General features: G+C 34.5%; 1 protein-coding gene across 1 annotated transcript in view; it reads left to right on the forward strand.

The window, feature by feature from the left end:
- The window catches only part of LOC108965653 (dynein heavy chain 10, axonemal-like), a 105,740-nt gene extending 84,600 nt beyond the window's left edge, over positions 1-21,140 (forward strand). Inside the window, exons 56-61 of the mRNA XM_018928202.1 lie at positions 10,775-10,986; positions 18,201-18,341; positions 18,915-19,019; positions 19,898-19,999; positions 20,494-20,640; positions 20,913-21,140. Coding sequence (XP_018783747.1) covers positions 10,775-10,986; positions 18,201-18,341; positions 18,915-19,019; positions 19,898-19,999; positions 20,494-20,640; positions 20,913-21,059 — 854 coding nt within the window. The 3' untranslated portion in view covers positions 21,060-21,140. The remainder of the gene's footprint in view (positions 1-10,774; positions 10,987-18,200; positions 18,342-18,914; positions 19,020-19,897; positions 20,000-20,493; positions 20,641-20,912) is intronic.
- Positions 21,141-21,502: the final 362 nt, after the last annotated feature.

The following is a 21,502-nucleotide window of genomic DNA, read 5'->3' on the forward strand; positions in this document are numbered from 1 at the left end:
AGATTGTTTGCCTTCCAGGCAGTCACTAATTAAGGCGATTAGTAAGTTTTCTAGAGTTTAAAACAAAGAAGTGTAATTACTCCTAAGAAGCTTTCACAAAATTAAGTTTAGTGTAAGCAAAGTGATTTGAATATAGTTGAGCCAATATTTCGTTTATTCCCCAATCCTATTAGCTTTAGATCTGCATTCAAACTAATGCAGTTGTCACTTACTCCAAGAGGCGCTAAAACTAAAATCGTTTTTTATCCAGGGCCTCAAAACTCAAACTCAAAAACGTTAACGTCTGCAACGAAGTCATAATACCCACACAACTTACTTAATAATCACAATTTTGATCGCTCTGTTAATATGGCTATTGTTGTCCGATCTCAACAATTAGACATTGTAGCATTGTTTTGGTTAAAACTATTCGTCAAATGTCATGAAGATAATTAATAAAAACATCTTCCAAACACAAATTTGATTTTGATTGGTGAGTTTGCACGAAAGCTATATCATACATTGGTCCGATATCGGCAGTTCTAACCAAACCAGCAGCTTCTTAGGTAAAAATTTTGCTATATAAAACAAGTGAGAAAGAGCTAAGTTCGGGTAAAACCGAACAATTTGTACCCTTGCAATTTGGAGTAATCAAAGCCAGAAAAAGGCCTTAAGATGTAAAAAGACAACTAGAGTCAGCATAAGCTTTGTTAGAAATACGAAAATCATTATATGGAAGTTGTGTAATCATGTTAGATACTAAAAAAAATGGATTATATAAGGTACCACACATACAACCGCAAAGTATATATAAAAAAGTTAGCCAGATCATCGGAGGTCCCGGTAATAGTTATATGGGGTCAACTTTTCGCCCTATTGTATCTATTTTAGAAAGGTATACTGTTATGAGTAAAACATTTTCTTACGATAACTTAAATATTGGCCGATATATCCAGCATAAAGTCAACCGGAAGTTCGGAAACATTTATACATGTATTAGATATACGGCGTTCAGGGAAGTATTTGCCCGATGCAATTCATTTTAAATACACACAGATATTATTGTTGGAAAAGGAGTCTCTCTGAATTTCAATTATATGTCTCACACACTGACCGTTATTTTCGGTTAAAAGTCAACTAGGGTTTGAACAGTTTTGGGTACATTTGAACAAGTTGTGGTCATAAGGTTATATACTTTAAAGGAATTATTGGTACAATACTGCTTCCTGTTATATTAATTGCTTCTTGATTTCTGTGCTGGAAAGTGAAAGAATCGAATGAAATTTAAAATTGTGTTATATGTATAGGAAGTAATTGGATGATTCGGTCCCGAGATATACTTTTTCACCAAAAAGAGGGCGGTGCCATTCCTGCTGTCCAATTTTTACAACGGCCCTCTCATGCATTGTATTTATTTATTGATTTATTCCGCTTTAGTAGTTCTTAGCAGTACTTTTATATGAGGAGTAAGCAGGGTTACCTTCCAATTTCATCCATTTCCTCACTGTCGGTAGGAGTTCTCATTATATTGTGCGGAAATTGTTATTGTGGCTTTAGTGGTTTAGAAGATAATAATGAAAAACTTAATACAACCTGTTCGGGGTATACAATTTTAATTAATACAGAAAACTTCTACATACATAACATAGATCCTCTCCTATTAATTTCATATTCTCAAATGTTTTCTTAGAAAAGCCATATGACCGATATTCATTTGCCCTTACCACAACAGGCTGGTCGACATAACCGTACTATCCGACCATTAGCTGTTTATTCGACAACGTTCCTAAAAATTTTGTATGTAACGTTTATAATCGCATTGATGAAATAGACTGCAGATATATGTAGTGACTGACGAAAAGCAGCTGCATTTATACTAGGTTCCAGGCAAGAAAACAACTGCGAAAAAAGATATAGCTGTTGTGATTATCCGTCTGGCTACCGAACGAGTACAGGAAATACGGAAATCATCAAAAACGATAGACAATGAAATTCAAGAAAATTTTGATAGATGGAATACCTTCAGAATAACCAGATTCGCCAAGATCATGTAAAAGATCACTGAAGGAAAATATGCAAGCTTTTTACTCACACGGTCTCGAAAGACTGCAGGACGGTCGTTGGTCATAACTAATGACGATACATGCCGAAATTTCAGGGAAGTTGGCGTAATAGAGACGCTGGATATCACCTATGTTTCTATCCAGACTTACCTACAACTCGTGTTAGACATATAGGTGTTCTCTGCAGTTCAAGAGACTAGACGAAGTAACAAAACTATACGTTTCGCAAGGCTATTCAGCCGTTCTCTACACCCCTGACTATCACTAAGTGTGGTTACATGTTGGTAGCGACCGTTGCGTTGGAGGTTTATCTCTACGCTACCTTTGTCATAAAGATTTCTGCCTGAAAAATTAAAATTAGGTCGCAGTGTCCTCGAATAAGCCTCTGGTTATAATAACCACGTCATCCGCGTAACTTTGACATCGGATCCCATTGTCAGTTAGCAAAACTAGTACAACACGAGCACTACACCCTGTGGGCAGCCGAGACGAATCCTTTTATCTCCTACCGTTATTTTAGCTATTCTGGAGCGCAGTACGGCCCTGGGATTACTAAGGACCTAATACAGTATAACCTAACCCAACCTATAAGAACAATAACAACAACCCATATTATATATAACTGTAAATTTATAAAAAAAATAGCAGTTTGACTATTTTTTAAACAATTAATTTGTGCCTACATTTTTTGGAACTGAGTTGTAAATCTCAAGTAAGATGTTTCATATTCATTAAAGAAAAAAATTTTAAATATTCGCATTTATCAGTAATGATAAATTTTTTGAAATTTGCATTACATTTACATTATAACTTCAAAAAAATATATTATGCATAAGCACTGTAGCGATATCTGCAAACCTCTGTTAAATTTCAATATTATTTCAAAAGCTTTTTTTTAATTCCTGATACAAAAACATATATACATTGTTATTACGCGAACATTTCTTAAATTATTGCCCAATTGATATAACACGCTTTTATTGGAAAAAATTGCATTGTCACTTAATTCAATTTATTGCAGTGTGATTGAGTTATCTGGCAGCCTCCAACGAAATTGTGGTCACGACTCCACATACGGGTGGAATTTAATAATATTTGAAATTCCATATTGCATAAAAAATATGGCAAAAAGCTTAGCTAAAAAATGCGCACGCCCTTCTGCCACCCTGCTGCCAACCGTTTTTCAGGATTAAATGACGGATATGTATATCACGGCAGTTGCTGAATAAAAAATAAAAAAAACAATGTGGCGTTACTGCGTAACTGTAAACGCAGAACAGAGAACTGTAATCGAAAAACACCTGAAATTGAATTGGTTGGTATGCAAATGAAGGCAATGTGTGAATATGCGTGAGCGGATGAAATATTCAAAAATAGCAGCTGTCAGTTAAAGCAAATAAAATAGAATGCCAATGCGAATACGAAGCGCCACAAATTATTAGCTGACGTTTTTCTTATTACCTTTTCAAATCAAATTAGCTGCCAACAATAAAAGCGATTGTTTTTTACGCAAATGATAATTATATTGCCAAAATATAATTCCATTTTGTATTACGAATCTCAATTGTCCACCTTAATTGCCCTCCATGTTGATTACAAAATCATAAAGTTTGCTTAATTCCATAATTGCGCATTCATGTGGCACACAACTAACCACATATGCCACACACACACACACACACACACACATACATATGTACATACATACATATGTATATACAATACATCTATGTATATGTATGTATTTCCTAAAATAGAATATTAAAATTTATTTTCAACTCCACCAGTCATGCCACCCGCTACTTCAATTTACACCTGCAACCAAAAGCCTGCGCACTTCACATTTGCAACCATAATTAGTTCGCTACATAACGCGGATTAAAAGTAAATTACCAGGCATTAAAGTGTAAAATCGCAGCTTTGCCGGCCGTAGTGCAACGTAATCCCACCCAACTTCATGGTACTTTAGTGTTTTGGTGCATTTTGTATGTGTGAAAATTTAAACTGTTTAACCACAATGAAATGGCCATGGCAACGTGCAACCTGCAACCAGCGACCATGCCGCAAAGCGTTGCGGCCACGTGTACACACATATGCACAAGTGCGGCAAATACAAATTTAAAAGGACTCATCAAAATGCACTCTCTCCGGCGAATTGCATACAGGTCTGTACTCGAAATTTCTACTAATTAGCTGCGCAGTTACAAAGTGATCGATAGGAAATGTTTGCAGCGGTAATTAGGGGAAATGTATCGAAAATGAACTACTCAGAAACTATTTACACTAAAACAGTCTCTAAAGTAGTGCGAAATGGAGTTGAAGTTGTGGTAGTTATTAAAGAAACTAAACCGCTTTAAAGAGAGTATTAATAACCCAACCGTTAGACTTCACTTGGACTACAGGCAATTTAGTTAGAATTATACCAACTAATTTTGCAAAAATTAGTCGACTCTATATATGAGGGTTACGTTTTGTACTTCAAGATCGAGCTATCTCTAAAACATGCGTTCTCAATGCATCAATCGCTTTTTAGGTGTCGAGAAATGTTGATCTTTTAATTTGTTTTTAACGTATGGGAATAAAAGAAAGGCCGAAGGAGCCAAGTAAGGACTATGTATGTGGGGTGGGTTCGTGTTTATTATAAAAGTGTTTATTTATTGTTTTCTTATATTCAGTTTTACACAAGTATTCTTGTTTTCAGTTTTATACAAGTGTTCTTATTTTTAGTTTTATACAAACGTTCTTATTTTATTTCAGCTTTCTAACTATCCTCGTGCTCGTCCGCGTGTCGACTGACTGTTCTGTTCAAAGTCCTCGTTGCTCGTTTGTTCGTCGCTACTCGTTGTTTATTACAGTCAGTGTTGCAGGTCATTGTCCGTATGTTCGTCCACTTCTGGTTTGTCCCTTCATCGTTCCCACATGTATACGAAGAAAGACTCATTAAATCGATGTTAAAAGTGCTAAAAAATTCAAGGCTTTCAGTTGATTTGTGGGAGCTAGTATTATAGTGGCTATAACCGTGGAAGCGTTGTCTACGTCAATAAAGAAGAAGAAGCCTTATCATCTTATAGAGTGATCTAAATTCCTGAAAGACAACACTCAAACAAATAATTGTGAACCACTCAGAATTTACTGCTCTGCCTCGTTCTAGTGATATGGTTGCAACTTGTTCAGATTTTCAAAAAAAAATGGTTTTTCCAAAAACCATCCCATTCGAGCTCTTGAAAGACGAATACAGTCGACTGATGTTCATTTTCGTAGCCCATATCCACGTTTCATAAAATGTCGCGATGTCATAAAAGTGTTTCGAAGCACTACCAACGTACTTTTTAAAAACTTTTTTCGACCAATCAATATGAACATTTTTTAGAGTGATGGACAAATTGTGTGGAATCCGACGTGAGCAACTTTTTTATAGTCAAATGTTCAAGCAATATTAAATGAATGACGATCCCACTAATACCGACAGATATTTCAACCACATTTACATAAAAGAGATGACGATCTTGCAATATCAGTTTGCGCTCAGCATCAATCGTTTTCGTAACATCAAATGATTTTGAACGATCTTCACGAAATCTCTCATAGAGCTATGAGCGGGATCGATTAAATTCACCATACCATCGATAAACACTGATTCTTGATGAAGTTTCATCGTCAAAAAATTAGTTACAGTCATCGATGGAAAATTGTTTTATATTTTTTGTGAAAAATTTACACTTCAAAGTGATTAACTGACACATATATCTAAAACGATCATATAAGAATTTTTAGTCGAACGAAAGTTTTGGGAGCAAATCACTCCAAAACAAACAATCCTTACAATTGCACTCATATCTCGGAAACTATTTGCCGGTTAAACTTCAAGTTTTCCCAGAACATTCCTAATAATATGTACATATCGTCACCTAAAATGCAAAATAACGTAACATCACTTTTCATATGATTACAGGCGGAGGAAAAACAATATAAAAGAAACCACCACTTGAAACAAAATTTCAGTTTTGGTTATATATTTGTTATATCTGACATCGCATGTTTTTTGCTCCATATATGTAATACATTGTTGTGAATCGTTAGCAATAAAAAACTCAATTTCGCTTTTTACAATACCGCCTTGTTTTGCATTTTAGGTGACGATATGTATATTTGTTGATCTACGAATTGCTGAACCGACTGTTCGAAATTCACAACTAGATATAGATCTTAAAATAGAGGAAAAATTGTAATAATATGGTACACTAAAAGATGTTATTGATGATAAAAAATGTATTATTCCGTATTATTTCAACTATTTTTTAATAATACTCATACTCTCGACATCTAGAATGTAGAATGATCCTTAATATTAGATTTCCCTTATAATACGATCACCATATCCAATCCACGCATAACGAAATAGACGTTCTACGCTTTATCGTACACTATATTAGAAGTACGCATCGACAGCAGAAGTATCGAATTCTTCTTATATACAAGTGCTTATTTATACCAATTTACCAAGTTTATATTATTGGTTTGCTATGTAGTCTTTGTTGAAGGCCAAACTGCTTTAGAAGGAGCAGTAAATAATTTTGAAAACATATTATCCAACTGTCACTCGTTTCTCTAACTCTATAACAAAACGTTCGTAGACAACACAGTTTTATATCTTATCGCTACTAATTATTGATATTCACAGAACTTTTGAATGTCCAAAATCGAAATTCGTAAAATAATAATGTCAAAAATTAAGCATGAAGTTCAATATCCCGGTTATATCAGGTTCAAACTGGGTGTGGATCTCGATGTAACTTGATAATGTATACAGTTTACAATAGTGCCAAACAATTACGAATTTTATGAAATTTTTTATTTGGGATGTTTTTAAAGCGCTCATACATATGTATTTGCATTTAAAAAATACAGCTTTAAACAAATATTATTATTTTCATATATGTATATATGAATATTATGCTTTAAAAATATATAATGAAATCGCCTACTGCTTTTCAAAATAAAATTTAACGAAATATCGACATCACTGGGTACAGTGAAACACATAAATAAGCAAACAAGTATGTATCCACATACATAACAATTGTCGTATAGAGTGTCGAATTGCGGTTATCAATTGTTGTTGTTGTTGTTACTATTAAAATTTTTGTATAACTATTGAGAACTCCAAATTTTAATTACTTACGTTTTCACATGCCTATGAACCAGAAGACTATAACCAGACTGAGCAAGCGCATCGAATTACAGAAGCATTGCATGTTAAAAGACAGACATACAGACACAAACATGAAACCAAAAACTAAAATAATCACAAAATATTGCACTAAATTAAAAGCAGACTTCCATTTGTGTGTGAGTGCTTGAGTACAAAATTGATTTTTGCATTTCATAAAATTATACAAATGTGCAACAGATCAGCGGCGAAAGTGTATCAATTGCATAGTGTGGAAAATGCATAATTTAATTTTATACTCATGCACCTATACAGGTGTCAACGTGGGCGTGTGATTTCCGTCAAATTGACACTTATATTTGATATTAGTAATTTAAATGATTTTTCAATGTTTGTGTTTTTGTTTTTATGTTAAAGCATGCACTCAATGAGTGCCTAACAGTAGTCTTTTTTAATAATTTTTTTTTTTCATAATCAATTTCAAATTTGGAAGGTTAATTATATTACAACCAGTACATGCATAAATTTATTTAATGATTTTAAAAAATTTCAAATAGCCTACATTTTGGCGCATGAAAAGTCAATATCCACTGAATTTTCAATTTATTATCACATAAAATCATAATTCGATTAACTTTGCTAGTTCTTTAGTCTCTTTGTTAGAGCTTTTCATGCAACTTGCTAGTTTATAGTTCGGCAATTAGCAAGGGAGTATAATAAATTGTAAACAAAAGGTAACATATTTAATTATTCATCAATATTTATGTTGTTGCCTTCAAAGCGTTCCCCACGAAACGTAGTACACTTAGGCCAAGAATTTTTCCAAAAATGACACGGAGAAAAGTCTGGTGAATACGGTGTTGTCCGATGGTATTCTTTGCGATTGTGGCTTTAAATTTGGTCACAATCGTGGCACGATGCATTATCATCGTATAAAATCCATAAGTGCTCTTCCTCAATTTCGGACGTTTTTGACGGATTTTCTCACGCAAATGCCTCAATACTGCCAAATAGAACTCCGGAACAGAAAGTTCCTTTGGAACAAATTCATTATGCAACAAACCACGAATATCGAAAGACGATAATAATGAGCATCACATTGATTTTTGAGCGGCTTAGCGTGCTTTTTTTGATTTAATTTTTTCCTTCCATTTCAATGATTGTTGACTTTTTTGTATGTCAGACTCATACACCCATGTCTCGTCGGCGGATGTAAGATGCTTCATGTATGATGTTATCGGTATTCCTTTTGAAAAACTTTAGCTTTGTCGGGTCTAGTCGAGCAAGACCACGTTTTATGCCCAAAATAAGCATTAAAATCATTCGAACGATTCGATCAGAGATGTCGAGCACTCCTTGAATATCGGGTGCTTTTTTTTACCATAAACCCGAATATTTTTTGTTCGCTTAATACACTAAAAAATAGGTTCCAATATAAAGTTTCTCCAAGAATGAATTAGTAATGGTAACGACAAGGTTCTCTCTCTTAGTTTTTTTTTTTTTTTTTTTTTTTTTTTTTTTTTTTTTTTTGTTACCAGATATTCAAATAATTATTTTTTTAACTCAATGAAAAAACACGCATTTCAATTTGCAAAAGTCATAGCTTTCTAGAAAACTTACTGTTCTACAAACTATTAACTCCATAACAAATGTACCTACAATTCAAAAGCATACTATTCTAATACAAGACTTGCCGCCTAACATAAAAGCATTCCTTCAAGGATTAAACGCTCTTAAAAGTATTCATCAAATGTATTCGTACTGTATTCATTCAATACACCATGTCGTACGAGTAACACATAATGGATAAATGGATGGATAAATCAGATGAATGAACGCTCAGCACATTTGATGTACTTTCAACTATCTATAAGTATTAAAGGAATATTTTTATGGAAAAAATCATTAAGATGTTTTTTGTAGAGTGAAACTTTTTATCAGAATATTAGCCTTTCAAAGTTGTGGATTTATAGTACTTGCTTAGTGGAAAATATCAAAATAATCTCCGGGAAATAAAGCAAAGTGACTTAAGTAGGCACAGTATAATTTTAAGTGCAAGAAACTTAATTTTCTAAAAAGCGGTCAACTTGGTAAACAACGCACACCCCAATATGTATATATATTTATTATACATAAATTAATATTAATTTTTATCTTCTATGTGCATTTGTATTTCATTTTTATTGTCGTTTGAAAACCAAAATCAGCTTTTCCCAGAAAAAATTTATTCATTATTTACAATTCTAATTCAAATGGATGTGCATTGATTAATGGATTAGAGAGAATACACGGCAATATTAAATATGCATATAATAATAGTTAGCCATATTTAATATAGTAAAAAATGAATAGTATGTAAAATAGCCTCACAAATTTGCCAAAACCAAAATTTGAATTTAACACTTTTTACCGACGCTCCACACGCAACTCATATAGCAATAAATGAAGACTTGATTTACAGTACCTCTGAAATGGTTAATCGACAAATAGTGGTCTATGTTCGGGTAAATGAACGTAAAACTTAAAATAAATCCTATAATCGGCCAACAAAACGTCTTGAGACCATTACAAATCGACAATTTATTTCTAATCGCACTATCTCATCGGATGTCTGATATTGTGAATTTTGGGGTATTAATTTTTTTTCTCTTTCTATATAATCGCGTATGCGGTAATTGTTCTAGGTATCATTCTGAGCAACTTTGCCTAAGAGAGTATGAGTCTAAAATAGTTTCGAGCGGACGAATTTTAAAGCAAAGTTTAAAGAACCTGAATAGTCTGTTTATGGTATGTACGGTATGGTTTTAAACCCATACGCTCTCAGGTAAAGTTATTCAGAATGATCCATATAAAATACGTTGGTTGCTTTTAATGTTTTGTGATTAGGCAACCCTAGTATTATAATCTTTGATTTTATCGACACTCAACACGTTTTGACACAGCTGCATACTTGTGTTGTTCACAGTAACTTTAAATGTTCGTCTCGGCCAAAAAATTGAGTTGAATCGTTAAGACTTTTGTTCGATTATTTTTACAACGTTCGACGTGTATTAACTTAGCAGCAGTATATCGATGAACATAAATAAATTTTTTGGAAGAAAACTCCGCCGAGGACAAGTATTAAGCGATGATATGGAGAGTCCAATTGAGATAGTAGATCACTCGAACACGAATTTCGTGAAGGTCGTGCAAATTCAGTTCTTCTTCCGGAAACATTTGATGCAGAAAGAGGCTCGTGTCAATTAGTCGAGAGAAATGTTAAAAAATATGATAGCGTGACAGGTGTTGAATCGTAGATGTAAACGTAGGAGCCATAGAAGTAAACAACAAAAACAAAATTGACATTAACTGAAGGCACTAAATTGATACGCCGATTTCAGTAAAATACCTTTAACAGCCTTCCATTTTATATACTTGTTCATATTTGCCTATTTTAAAATTCTGTAAAGAATCTTTAATTAATTATAAATAATTTATTTAACTCTCTTTATCTCTACGAAAAACCACAACTACAATTACAACAACACAAACTGACAAAAATCGTGCGATATGCCACATACAGGCGATGCAACTGGAGGCATCAGCCGCGATGACTTCATCGACAATGTCGCTTCTGGCATATTGGGTAAGCTGCCAGTGGCCTTCGAAGTATGGCGTGTGAAGAAGCAAGTTCAAATGAATATCACGCCGACAGGCGTGGTGCTGCTACAGGAACTGGAACGCTTCAATTTGCTGGTGATACGCATCAAGAAAACGCTCGAGTTGCTGCGCAAGGTGAGTTGCCACACAAAGCCACCACACTCGTACATAGAAATAATATTTAAGTGCCAAATCTTATACACAACTCTTATAAGTCAATTGACGTAGACGGCGCGCTTGATTTTTTCGGCGATTGCGCAAGTGAGCGTGATTTAGAGGAAAAGTTCGCAAACGAAATGCGTTAAGTGGCATTAATTTTAATTCTGTCGTCAACCGCTCCCAAAAACAATGTAACTCGCGTATATAACTGCGTACTCATATCTAAGTGCTTGTGGCATTGTAAGTGTAGGTGGAGCAATACACAAAATTGAAAAGCCATATAAGTAAAAGGAATATTTTAATTAAACTTTTCAAATTAAACTCGAGTTGACACTGTGGAAGAAGTGGCTTCGTAAACGGTACGAAGCCAGCTAAAGAATAGAATTCAAATGAAACAGAATTACAAAGAGAAAGAGAGGAAAGGAAGAAGGAAACAAGCAACAATAATAATAATCCTAAGTGTTTTGCTTAGAAATGTCGTAAGTGGTGACAATGCAGCGACTGCTGCACACTCACAAATCCAGAATACAGGAGAAGCGTCTTTCAATATTTCAAAGTGGAAGAGGTTAGGCAAATTGTTTAATGTTAGTAGTGTTGAACATTTCTACACGATGCTCATAAATAGAGGAATAACGATTTATAAACATTTATTTTATTAAATAACAAATATACTTACAATTTTTTTTTTTTTTAACAGCAATACAATACAAGTAAATTATTATTGAATTGCACATCCTCGGTCTAAAAACAATGAATTTCTTAAGGAAGTGTTTATTGGTTCATGAATATCTATTTTGTTCACTTCAAAGTAATCCCTGTCTGATCAAACGCACTTTTCTCAACATTTTTTCCAGTTTCCAGAATCTCCTCAATCGTTTCAAAACGGCGTTCGCGCATTGTCGCAATTTGATACGTTCTTGTACCATAATCTGATCATCAAAGGTCTTCGGTAACATATAACGGGTCAGCATAATAATATTCTTTCTGCGAAAAAATAAAACCACAAACATATGTTGGGCAATTTTTATATAAAATCTTACCAACCTCAAATAAAAGTCCTGCCTTGCTGATAATATAGCCATAAGCCTATAACTTTTGAGGCTTCATCAAAAATGTTTATGAAATCGAGAAAGCGAAATAACTTTATATATTTTAAATTATTGATACCAGAAATTTATACTACAATAAATAAACTAATTGGTCCGTGTCGCATTCTAATCCTTTCTGTAGCAATATTTACGCTTTTATTGGATCAATAATAGTTTTTTGTATGCGACTAAAAGACTAACTGGAGCAACCGGTTTGTAATATCTGGATAGCTGTAAGTCCAATGGTTTTTAAACGGTGTTGTAACCTTAAATCGACCCTTATAATGATAGAAAACGATTACTTCGTACCTAGTTGCATATTCCGGCGTTTTCCAGCAATCACTCGTTTCAAATCTATGAGTTGCTGTTCTCCACTATTAGTGTTTTCTATAAGGTTTGTGGGAGCCCTTCTGATCCAGCAAAATTAAGGGTGTTACCTTAGCTTAATGGATATACGATAATCTTCTGTTAAAATTCGATGCCTTCGATTGAGGTTTTCTTCATATTTAAGTAATGAAGAAGAACTCCCCATAAAAACATATTTTTAGATACCTAGAGTACACCCGTTAAAATATGGCTATAAACATAATTAATCATAACCATAAATAGGAAGAAAAGTCTATTAAAATAAATATAAACTTTGTACTCGCATATCTATTTCATTTTATAAGAGATGAGGGATACTTTGGTGGATCTTCTCTCCCCAACTAGTATAAATCCAAACATGCCATTTTAAACTTTAATTACTGGATATTGTTAAAATACTTTTTTATTTTTGAATAATTTTTTTTATATTCTTTATATTTTGTAATTATTTCTAAAACTTCAGTAAATTATTTCAAAATTGAAGTGTAAATCTGATTTCACTTTTTTTATAGCAGAAGGAAGCATCGAAAGCCGGAGAGCGGAACTTTAATCTGCCAACCCTAATCTACTCTCATCTCATGTTTCTCCCACGGGAGCACTGGATTAAGTATAATTTCATGGGAGAGAAGAAGAAGTATGGACTGACTGACACCTAGTCTGTTGTAAATGTCTCAATCTTATCAGAACTCGAGAACTCGCACGTAAGTGCAGTAAAATTTTCCTACCTCCAAATGTGGTTTTCAGCATTTCACTTATACTTGAAAACCGAAGGCAACGACAGATTACGTGTTCAGAGTCTTTTATACACTCACCACCGACAATAATAACAAAATCTTGCTTCTAAAGCAACCACGGCCACTGAGTATTTGGGTCAGGTGGAAATCCTGGTCCCCATGTTGCCCATCTATCTACAAATATATGCGCGGAATCAGTGGGTGCATCGTCCTTTGCATGAAGTTTGTTATTGTTGCTGCCACATTGTAATTATTTTGATTCTCTCCTCTCTTTTTGCTGCTGGAGACGTCTCTGATAAGTTCTTTATTCGCAAGAAGTCCCCTTTCCTGGATGTCAATTGCCGACATACTGTCTAATGCTTCTGCATCGTCGTTTGATGGGGTTTGGAAGACAGTTATCACAGGTAATGCACTGCGTTAATTGATCTAGCATATGATTTTATGCCTAGCGTCAGTATGCATATTGGAGCCACACACAGTATGATTGAATTCGTTGCATTGGCTATTAAAAATCATCGGTTGGAACGCAAGCAGCCTTTATTTGCCATCTTTCCAGATTTCGTTTGCCTCAAATGTAGAATTTTCCAAGAGCTCCTTGAATTTCAGTGTTGAGTATACTACCTTGGTATAGGTACTTCAACTGTGATCACATTCTCACATTCTCATATGGCAAGCGATATCTTTTCTTCAATTTTCCTGGAGCTTATGAGCAAAACTTCTGTTTTCTGTTCACCTAGTTTTTATTTATTACGCAGTCTTTGCATTTGGTCCGGAGGTCATCCAGACGTTAAGCCACTACTAACACTTTGCGGTCAACCGCATATGCGATTGTTTTCACACTTTTTGATTGGCATCTTCTTAGCACCCCACGTACATCAGGTTCCAGCCTAAAGCCGAGCCTCGTGGTTTTATACTGGAGATAGTGTAACTCTGAGTGCCCTGGTCCGTGTCGAAAAACAATCTTCTATTATGAAACTGGTTCATTATAATATTTATCAGATAATGAGGAGCATGTATATCGTAGTTTTTATTTTGTTTTTTATAGCGTGCAATATTTTTTGCCCTCGTGTTGAGCATACACAGAGGTCGATATGACGAAGGTTCTTCGGATAGCTTTTTGGTTTTGGGAATAGAACCAAAGGCGGTACCTTCCACAAATGGCTTGAATTGACCAGCAATTAGAATATGCTAACATTATAGTTACGGATTACTATCTTAGCCTACCTCAACATCTAAAAGCTGAAATATCTTCAGCTATGATGTTATCTCCATCGTTGAAGTTTAAGAGAAAGAAATATATTTTTTCTTTAAGAAGCACCAGATATTAATATAACGTTAGTTAAAACTTGGAAAGCTTAAGCAAAAAAATAAATTAAGGCCCCAGCTTCAAAGACTCTTTTATTTTACACTTTTTCTCTATTTTCACTCCATTTTTTTTTCTCCCTAACCATGTAACATCCCGTTGTAGCAATCAATTCATCAAGACAAACACATAAAGCATACAAATATTACAAATAAATTTCCTTTAAGAGCGATCACAGTACCGATTTCGAAATATGGCAGCATTACATGTACACAGCATATTTATACACGCGTACGAGTCCGTACATATGTATATAAATAAAACGACAAATTGTTCAATAATTTTTCTTGCTTTCCGCCCATTTCACATATTTGGACGACAACACGGTGGCACAAGTCGCCCCCGCTGCCGCTGCCGCCGCGTGGAGCGTGGAAGAAGAGCATGTCGGTTTTAAGAAATTTATTATGCTTGCGATATGACAGCAGGCGATAACTCGCTGCTATGCTTTATTAATGTGTGTTTGAGTTTGTCAATGTGTGTGTGTGTGTGTGATTTTATGTGTACATCTTGTATGCCACATGCCACATGCCACGTGTTACTACATTTATTCACCCTTTCCAAGAGTATAAATGAAACAAACAAGCAAAAAAATATTAGTAAAAAAATTGGCAACAGAAAAAAATATGTGTCTATGAAAGAAAAAGCGCAGAGATAACGAGAACTAAGCGAAAAGAATCGATTTCCTGTTATTCACTATACTACACCACCACCCACTCAATGTTGTTCATCAAAAGTACAATGGCATCGCATGCAACCCACCACACCATTGACAGATGGTTACGAATGTAAAATATTGAAAATTTTACACATTTCGACATATACATACCACATGATGCTGTTGGTATTGTTGTTTCGTTTGTCGTATTTACGAGGAAACGGGTAAGACACTAACAATTTGAGCCTCAAAAGTGGTCTGAGGTGTATTTAAAACTGTGAAGTTTTTCTAGAAGTGACAGGAATTTTCTCATAAAAACATTTCTTGCATAAGTTTGCTTGTTTACTGCTTTTCGACAGACTCTTGGCTTTCGCATTGATATTTTGTGCAATGACAGTGCGTATGAGTAATATTGCCTCAGTTGTACTTCATATTAGTTTGGTTCGCTGAATTAATAACTGCTTGTTTTATATTGAAGTTCGGTTTTTAATTACGCTTTAAACGGAAAGAAAGCGCAATATGACATTTTTACCCATATGAGGCTTTCTGGGAAACCGCTTTTGTGTGAAACATGCTGATTTCATATATATTTTGAAGTATCTCCGTGTATATTTGCTTTCAAAGATCATAAATGCGGTCCATGCGGCTTTCGTTGGCCAAAACGTGCATGCACTTCGGTCGGCTGTCGCTGCGTATTTGGATTTTCAAGCGAATATTGCTCAAACAATAACACGATATGACATGTACACACAGTGGAAAACAACAAATCCATGCATATGTATATATAAATATGTATATACGGGTATACAGTCTGTTCGCCATAAACGATCGGCAAATTGAATTTTCTAACACAAACAATGCATTTGCTGCTGTCAGTGACAAAATGATTTTCGCCGAAAAAATAAAAGAATTGTGTATGCGAAGCAGCAATCAAAGTATGCACATGTGTATGTACGTATATAGATTTAAACACAAGAAAATCCTTTAACTCTGGTTGCACTGCAGCTATAATACCCTTCACAGATAAAAAAAAATATTTATACAAAAATTGGATTTTGAACGGCCATTTATTTGGAACTATATGTCATGGTGATCTGATCACAACAACATATTGTGAAACTGTAATGTTGCACTGGACAATAATTAATGCCAAATTTCGTGAAGATATCTTATTAAATAAAAAAGGTTTCCATACAAGAACATCGTTTGAAGCGATCAGTTATTTCCTCCTATCAAATGAGCAGATTTTTAGGCAAAAAAAGTTATGTGATAAATTTAAGCACAACTTTAAAGGAAAAAATGCATTTTTTTTTTTCGAAAAAAAATTCATAAATATTTTATTGTAAAATGAAAAATATTAAAATATTTGAAAAATCGCTCCAGCGTTACCTCGTAAATTTCAAAACCGGCGATGCAGTATTTTTGAAATTATGAAAAGAGTCGTCATAAAATTTAGACATAACATTCATGAGGTTTTACGCATTTATCTAACACAAAAAACAAAAACATTTGAAAAAAATAAAAACCTTCTTGCCTACTAAATCGTCTCAGCTTTTCCTGCCTATCGTTTGTACACAGAATTTATAGGTGAGTTCGTGTTGTGAAAATTTAATGAATTCCGATGAGGGAATAAAACTAGCATTGCACTTATTTTCGTGGATTTTGAGATCTTTGCAGAAACAAAACTACCAACCCATACGTTATATAGGGCTTTCCACTAAAAGTTACATATATATTTAATTATTATAATTTTACTTTTCAAAAACACACACATACTAATTGTTAAGAAAATTCAAATATTTTTTATTTAGTGTGAAGTACAATCGATACAATTATGTTCTGAATATCACATCATTGATTTGATATTCGCGATCGAATTCGTTGAACCCAATTTTCGCGTACCTTTTCTACTAAATCAAGTCGTATGTCATGAATTGCACTCTCAATATTGACTTCTAAAGCTTGCAGATAATCTGGTGAATTGCTAAAGACCAATGACATCAAATAACCTCACAAAAAGTTGTCTAATGGTGTTAAATCACAACTTCTTGGAGGTCACTCAATGTCACAATTTCTTGAAATAATCGAAACGGTATCCCCAGTTTAATTTCGAAAGAAGTACGAACCGCCGATTCCAGCAGACCGGAAAACCAGACAGAAAAATCTGTCAATTTAGGTGAATGTAATGGTTGTTAATGAATTATTTGTGTACTTTTTTTTTACTCCAGAATAAAAAATTTTGTTTAGCTACGGGACCACTCAATTAAGGGTGATCTACAACCTCAATTGAATTCAGCATAATGGAACTACATTACCAAAATTTAATTAATTTCTTTGATGCATTGTTACTGAGCTAAGCCACGTCGAAGTTTATAAATAATAAACGTGCAAAAAGGTTCGTGCTTTAATTTCATTTTTTTTTTTTTACTCAGATGAATATTTTAAGTTACTGTAAACACTATTAGGGGTTGCCTTTCAAAACGTGCTTAGCACTGTATTCCATTTCAAAAAAGTCTTTCATTCATATTTAGTTTACACAGAGTATTCTATCTGACCAATGCAAAGGTAAACGACAATTTCAGTACTCCTTTAAAGAAAGTTATACTTGCAAACAAATTTTGTGGTAAAAATATTAAATCGAAATTTTAAATCAAAATTTTTAACATTAAGCAAATTGAGAACTGCAACGCAACCGCATTGCACGAAAAGAAAAATATTCCAGAAAACTTAATTACCTGAAGCTTATAGTCTCACAAACCACGAGCATACAATTTATGGAGCAATTTAATTTCATAGTCAGGCAAATATGTACAAACATACACAGCAATGAGCAACGCACTGAATTTTTGCATTTCTCCTCTCTCCCATTCCATTCACACGCTGGTTGGCAATATTCGCTGAATATTTGAGTTGTGAAATAAAATTATTGAATGGCATATATTTTTATTATTTGTGAAAATCATATTTGCATACATTTTTTATAGGCCATCGCCGGTGAAATCGGAATGGACAATGTCCTGGACAATATCGCTAACTCACTGTTCAATGGACTGTTGCCAAACGATTGGCGCAAACTGGCGCCGGCCACATGCAAGCAACTCGGCAGCTGGATGGAGCATTTGCAGGTGAGCCTCGCACTCATAAGACTCCTCTGCACACACACACACCCTTACTCACATACGTACATATGTTTATCAGCAAGCGCTTTTCATTTATGCCTTACACATAAATGTATATACTTAATATTTATTTTATACTTTATTTATCCGCCTTTGCTTGAGGCAGCTGCAGGCGCTGAGACTAAACGGTGTTGTGCTGCTGATTGTTGCTGATAGACAGGTCAGCGGCGAACAAACTGCATACAACAGGGATCCACTGCAAGGGAGCCTGTATTTGTGTGCGTGTGTGTTGTTGTGTATGTTTATTTTGCTGTGCCGTGACCACTTCCGTTCGTTATTTTAACCGTTAACGCCGAAAACTGGCAACAGTCGCTCATTAATCATTAGTGTAATGGTAAATGGCTTTGCCATCAATATGCGGTCGGCCAAGCTCACCTATCAATCACAATCGCTCAGCACCGTTAAGTGGCTCAACGGCTTACGGATTCAAAACAACAAAGCACAGTCCAACGCTGTTCGTACCGATAGAGTTTATTAATAATTTCTTTACCTTCCGCTTCCATTTCTTTTCGTCTGCAGAATCGCTCTACACAGTTCAAGTACTGGGCCATGTCAGGTGAGCCGTTAGTGATTTGGTTGTCTGGTCTACACATACCGCAGAGCTATCTAACCGCATTAGTACAGGTGAGTAATGGTATGATGAAAGTCGACAAAAATGGCAATAATTTAGCTTAGGTTTTTGGTATGAGTTGAGCGGACAATGTGTTAATGAAAAAGGTGGAAAATTCGAAAAAAACATATAACGATGACTAATGCTTATTTAATATATTATATAATCAGCTAATCAGAGCGAAAATTGAAAATTTGAGAGTGATTTATAGCAGATGAATTTTTTTGTGTAATTTAAAGGAATTAAATTTGTATGTGCAGAGATTTTTATTTCAGTATAAAACAAGTTATGACCAGAAAGGCAAGCAAAGTTGGTATACATAATGTATATATATTGAAATACCTTACAATTGCCTATCTGAACTGTGTAAAAAATATATTGAGCTCATTGCTAAAGTACTCTTGTGGAACCATCAGAGGGAATCTAGTGACTGATGCTCAGAGCATACTGAAAATCTGGAGGGAATAGCAATTGGCGATTCCGATTCCCCAATCGATGACGATGGAGCAGACGTTCCATTGCCCGACCATGAAGAAGTGCGAATAGCACTTACCTGTCTGACCATCCACTCTGATAGGAGAAGGTGGAGAAGAACCTGGCGGCACTTGGAATCTAAAATAGGCCCCAAGCAGTGTAAAGCAAAATTGAATAGTCACTTACCAAATTTCAATCGTTTCATCTCAAATACTATACAACGTTTTTATTTCTTTTACCCTCATTTATTTTACAAAGTAAACTCTACAGAGGCAAACTTCCTGCCAATCTAATTTTTTTTTTTTTTTCAGAAATTTATTTAATTTTAAAAGTTTCATACATTTATTTAACAACAAGTTTACGTTATTTGCGTAATATTTCCGCATTTTATTCATTCTTTTTTTCACGACCACCACAGATGGCATGTCGCAAAAACGGTTGGCCGCTAGACAGATCCACTCTATATACCTGTGTCACCAGCTATCTGGATCCGGATGATGTCGAAGAGCGTCCGCCTACGGTAAGTATACCAGCAAAGTAAAAAAAAAAGCTTCACCTGTGAAGGGAAAACATTTTTTGAATAACTGTCGTACCAGCGAATATGTCGGTGAATGTTTGTAAGCGAAGCTCTGTGACCACAACATGCCAACCAACGCTGGTGAAAGCTTCACTGATTTGCATATCACCCGCACATATACGTATATACAGCGAAGCTCACTGTTACCTGAACGCCACTAATTTCGCAATTAAAAATTCTGTTTGCATTTCAAATTCGCTGACCCAACCGATCCAACACACACATATATACATAGACCATATATACCGCGCACTTTTATTTACTTCTCCACGAATTGACATTTATTTCGCTTTTTTCCGTCGCTTGGCTTTTTGAACCGCTTTGTGCTAAATGCCGGCGTCACCGCACTCACCAAAACTTCGATCGCTGAAACCACATTCGCATACGCCGACTGCTGCAATTACAACAATTCTGCGAATGTTCGCTTGTTTGCATAGGGCTGTTATATTCAAGGTCTCTTCCTGGAGGGTGCTCGTTGGGACATGGAAATTATGCAATTGGCACGTTCACATCCCAAAATTTTAGTCGAAGATTTGCCAATCTTGTCAGTGGTACCGATCGAAGTACATCGCCTGAAGCTACAGGTAAGTTTAGTCCATGATCTTTAAGATCTATAGCGGATGACTAACTAAATGTTATCTTACATTGGAAAACACCACTCATATCACTTTTCAGTAACACAAATCATAAGACAATCACTTAAATTTTTGTTTTACACCGATATCTCTACAACAATCGTACTATTTATTGCCCTTATTTAATAATTTCTTTTTTTTTTTTTTTTTAATTCACCTACTTTACTCTATTTCTTTATTTTAAAATTTCTATATGTATTTTTTCTTCTTAATACATACAGAATACATTCCGTTCTCCGGTATACACAACATCGTTACGCCGGAATGCCATGGGGGTTGGACTCGTTTTCGAAGCTGATCTAGCCACCACAGAGGATATCAGCCACTGGGTACTTCAAGGCGTTTGCCTCACACTCAATCGAGACTGAAGATTATTACTGTTATTTTGTTTGTTGTAAACCTTATTATTTATGGAATTTACAAATTATTCATATATGATTTACTTGATGTTTTCCAAGCTATTTATTACTCTCTTCTTCTGTTAAATAAACACATGTGAGACTGATTTTACATGGAAATGAACTTCAGTATTAAAAAAATTATGTTGTTTTGAAGTAAGATATTAACCCAAAAAGGTTAAAACGTGTTTTTATACGTAATATAGCCCATGTAACTTAAACTTAAACTTAAACTTAAACATAAACTTAAACTTAAACTTTAACTTTAACTTTAACTTTAACTTCAACTTCAACTTTAACTTTAACTTTAACTTCAACTTTAACTTTAACTTTAACTTCAACTTTAACTTTAACTTTAACTTTAACTTTAACTTTAACTTTAACTTTAACTTTAACTTTAACTTTAACTTTAA

Source organism: Bactrocera latifrons, unplaced genomic scaffold (genome assembly GCF_001853355.1).
Source record: "Bactrocera latifrons isolate USDA-ARS-PBARC rearing strain unplaced genomic scaffold, ASM185335v1 scaffold_144, whole genome shotgun sequence".
Taxonomy (NCBI): Eukaryota; Metazoa; Arthropoda; class Insecta; order Diptera; family Tephritidae; genus Bactrocera; species Bactrocera latifrons.